The sequence below is a fragment of the Sinocyclocheilus anshuiensis genome, unplaced genomic scaffold (assembly GCF_001515605.1).
Source record: "Sinocyclocheilus anshuiensis isolate Anshui unplaced genomic scaffold, SAMN03320099.WGS_v1.1 scaffold1645, whole genome shotgun sequence".
NCBI lineage: Eukaryota > Metazoa > Chordata > Actinopteri > Cypriniformes > Cyprinidae > Sinocyclocheilus > Sinocyclocheilus anshuiensis.
In genome coordinates, this window is record NW_015540931.1 from 9,028 (window position 1) to 12,824 (window position 3,797).

Below are 3,797 nucleotides of genomic sequence, written 5' to 3' on the forward strand. Positions count from 1 at the left end.
TGTTGCAGCCCTATTCAACAGCAACACAATCAATGGATCAACACTAGATACAATCAGATGTCTAAAAGCTGTCTCAGGCATGTGATCGGCCAAGGACAAAAAAAGAAGGATGCATGGAGGAGGCTAAATCCTATAAGCAACTATTTTCTTGAAATAAATTTCATTTCATCCTGAATAAGGAAGAACGCTAAAGGCGCCAATTGGACGGCTGGATGACGACGGTGCCCCTGATGTGCAATCCCGCTCACAATTCAAACAAGATGACGACGACGGCACGCGAGATACCAACAAACACGAGATTTTAAAAAAATTAAATTTAAATCCTTCAATTTTCATACTTTTTAGTGAAATTATTTGGTCTGTGGTGAGGTAAGTGTGCCAGATTTTTAAAGGTTTAAAGGGGGAAGTGACCATAAAAAGTTTGAAAACCACTGGTGTAGATGCTAATAGAGTTATTGTTCTGTGTGAACGGGCCTTTATACCTCTTTATAGGCCTGAAGGTATGACGTCACTTGGAGGAAGTGATGTCGGAAGGCCGGATCATCAGGAACTTTTCCAAAGCAGAGCAGCGCTGGCTGGGTCAGGTTAACCATTAGCCTGAGAAATATTTGAAACAGTCATGCCTTATTTTACATGATTTGATCATTTTAATAATTTGTCATTAGAATTGCAGCTATTTTATAGCTTTTATACAGAAATATCTTATCAAAAAAACAATGAGCTCAAACACCTGATACAGGTATCAAAGAGCGGTTTGTCCTGCGTGTGCTGGGTGATGATGGGTAAGAGGTCATTCTGAACAATCTGTCCAGCTCCCAGCTGCTGCCTGATGTCCCTTGTGTCATCCTCATGTCTCAAGTAACGAATCAAATCCTTCACACTCTCTATAATAAATAAATCACAACCATGAGTGTGTCATAAGACACAATCATCATATTCAAAATACACAATTCAGTAGACAAAATGCATAACACATTTTCCTGAAATTCCTGCAGTTTTGTCTTAAAGGTCTAAGCATTACCAAGGCAGTCTGGTTCTTTGTGGTAAACATCTCCTTCAAGATAACCCAGTGCACTGCATGTGGCCAATAACTCACAGTTCATCATGAACAAGTCCATACAGCAGTCCTATCTGAGAAAATAAGTGGTCCAAATCTAAAAATAAAAATAGATAAAGATAAATAAAAAAAAACTTTTAATGTCATGACAGGAAAGATACAGCACAGTGGAAATTCAATTTTAATTTATTTCTGATTTGACAGTTGTAACATTTCTAGAAAATCTGTCATTGTACTAGTCATGTTTTTATTTTTTTAGTATAAGGGCAATAACCCTATTGAGACCAGCCATACCCTATTTTTTTCTATTTCACAAATAACACCATAATCAGCATATAAAGTAAATGCCTAATTGTTTTTTTCTTCTTTTTTAATCCCACGGGGGGAAATTACAACACAGGGGCAATCACAAGTCAGAACATTAAATCTTTTGTCACAAAAATGTGAGATAAGAAATTATTGGAAATCCACAATTTACTTTATTATGTGACAAAAAATAAAACAGCTGGTCTTTAATTGTTAAGGTTGCTTTGCACTAAAAATCTAAACTTTACATTTTGCAAAGCTCTTATGTAAAATGTAGTAATAAGTACATATTAATATTAAGAGTTTAATAAATCAAATGCAAACTGATGTAATAATTCAATTATAAAATTATTATTCTGTATTTAAAAAAGAAAAATGTCTTCCATGACCTGCATCTGATAACCATACTAAATCTGTAAAATATATAATTGTGATGTCAGGCACCATGACTGGAGGAGAAACATCACTCCATTTAATGAGATAGAAAAAGTACTAATATATATATATATTTTTTTTTTTTTTTTTTTTTTTTATTTTTTATTATTATTATTATTATTTATTTATTTTTTATTTTTTTGCCCAAACACAGAGTGTAGTGGTAAAGGCCAGGTACACAGAGCGACAGAGAGAGAGGTGGGGGATCCCGATTTAAATGCAAGTGTTTTGGTTAAGGTAGGAAGACACTGCCCAGCAAACACAGGATGTTCCCCTAACGTTAGTTTTTGGTTCCCGATTGGGTATTTTTTGGGGAACCAAATACTAACGTTAGGGGAACGTTCTTTTTAGGTTATATTTTTTTATAACCATAAAATAACGTTACCAAAACGTTACCTAATGGTTATTTTTAGGTTTTTTTTTTTTTTTTTTTTTGCAACCATGGATATCTGATAAAAAATCAAAGATGAAATTGGTTTCAATTGAAAAGCATTTAATTCAGATTCTACTGAAGATTAGTAATGAACACTTTGAAATATACTCAAAATTCAGCAAAGAGCACAATATTTGTACATTTGTGCTAAAGGCTGTAAATTAAATTTACTTCAATGGTACTCTGTCACCTCATGAGTATTTAAGTCAAATAACATGCAGTGCTGAAATCACTACTTATGTAATTGTACGCGTTCCATTTTTAGAGAGAGCTTTTAACAGTTAACAGAACACTAGAGCAGTGGTTCATGACTACGATCATGACTACATAGTGGCAACAAAAAGTACTACATATAGACACTTAAATCACATTCAAAACTGTCTCAATGTCACTGAATTAGATGACAAAATTAAATTAAGTGGCATCAAACAAACAATACGTCATTTAGTAACTTTTTTGACAATTTAACTATGACTTAAATGTCTAAATACTTTTCTGTATCGCTATGACCACTGTATCGCTTCATCCGATTTAAACATGCATGTTTGCAGCTGCTGCCACAATAAACACTTCCTGAAAAAACAGGCCTTAGAGGCTATATTAGTAAAGACATTTAATGGTAGTGATAGATGTTTAGCTCAAAGCACACAAAATGTGCACATCACTTTTTTATATATTATACACAATTTATAAATGTTCCTGTAGGTGCGCAATATATGCGCAACATGTAATATTAATAGGCACAATACATAAAAGTACGCTACAGCATATCTTATCACTGTTTTATGTTAAAATATAATGTAGTTATCAAGGACAATCATACATACCAGACCATGTCAGATCTTCCTACGATCACAAATCTATAAAACTAAAGAGTATTGTTAATATATCAGCTTGCAGTTAATCGTTTATTAGTAGTCATAAATAATCTGAAATCAACTGAATTCCCCCCAAATTGTCTTATGATTCAACGCTACAAAGAATCGAGCGCGCATCGTGCAAGGCGCGCTCATCAAAACGGAAATGACGCCAGACCGTGGCACCCTGCGTACTTCTTCTTCTTTGGAATTTTTTGGCGTATTCCGCACCATAGGCACATACCGCCACCAACTGTTTCTATTCATATGGTTGATAGCATAGACATAATAAATACCTAGACGCCTCATTGGCCGCTCGACCGCACATCAACGTCGCCGCCATATTGGTGCGGGCAACTCTCATATCGGGACAGGCGAAAACATACCTGACTCGTCGGCAGCTTGGGCATCTACAAACCGTCGCACAATAATAAACAGATCTCGGGGTATTATCTTTCACAGGTAAGACTGAACAGTTGTTTCTGTATGTTTTTTGGTCATTTTTAGCTTTATGTTGGCATCTTAATTAGCCACCAGTGTCAGACTATTAATAGCTAGCGATATCGCTAGTAAGCTGTGAAAGCTGAGACTTTATATGAAATCAAAGTTTAAATGAATCCTTACATTTTATCTTTTATATTGTAGTTTATATCATAAAGTAAATTGTGTTATGAGCACAATATGTACAGTGAGCACTTTGACAAGACGA

The 3,797-nt window shown here is 34.8% G+C and overlaps 1 protein-coding gene across 1 annotated transcript; it reads right to left on the reverse strand.

The window, feature by feature from the left end:
- Window positions 1–343: 343 nt before the first annotated feature.
- LOC107689440 (protein timeless homolog) lies at window positions 344–3,294 on the reverse strand. Its single transcript, XM_016487415.1, has 4 exons — window positions 3,059–3,294; window positions 1,022–1,154; window positions 731–884; window positions 344–597 (listed from the first exon to the last, which is right to left on the reverse strand). Exons 2-4 carry the CDS (start codon window positions 1,116–1,118, stop codon window positions 477–479), a joined length of 372 nt encoding a protein of 123 aa, XP_016342901.1. The 5' UTR covers window positions 1,119–1,154; window positions 3,059–3,294; the 3' UTR covers window positions 344–476.
- Window positions 3,295–3,797: the final 503 nt, after the last annotated feature.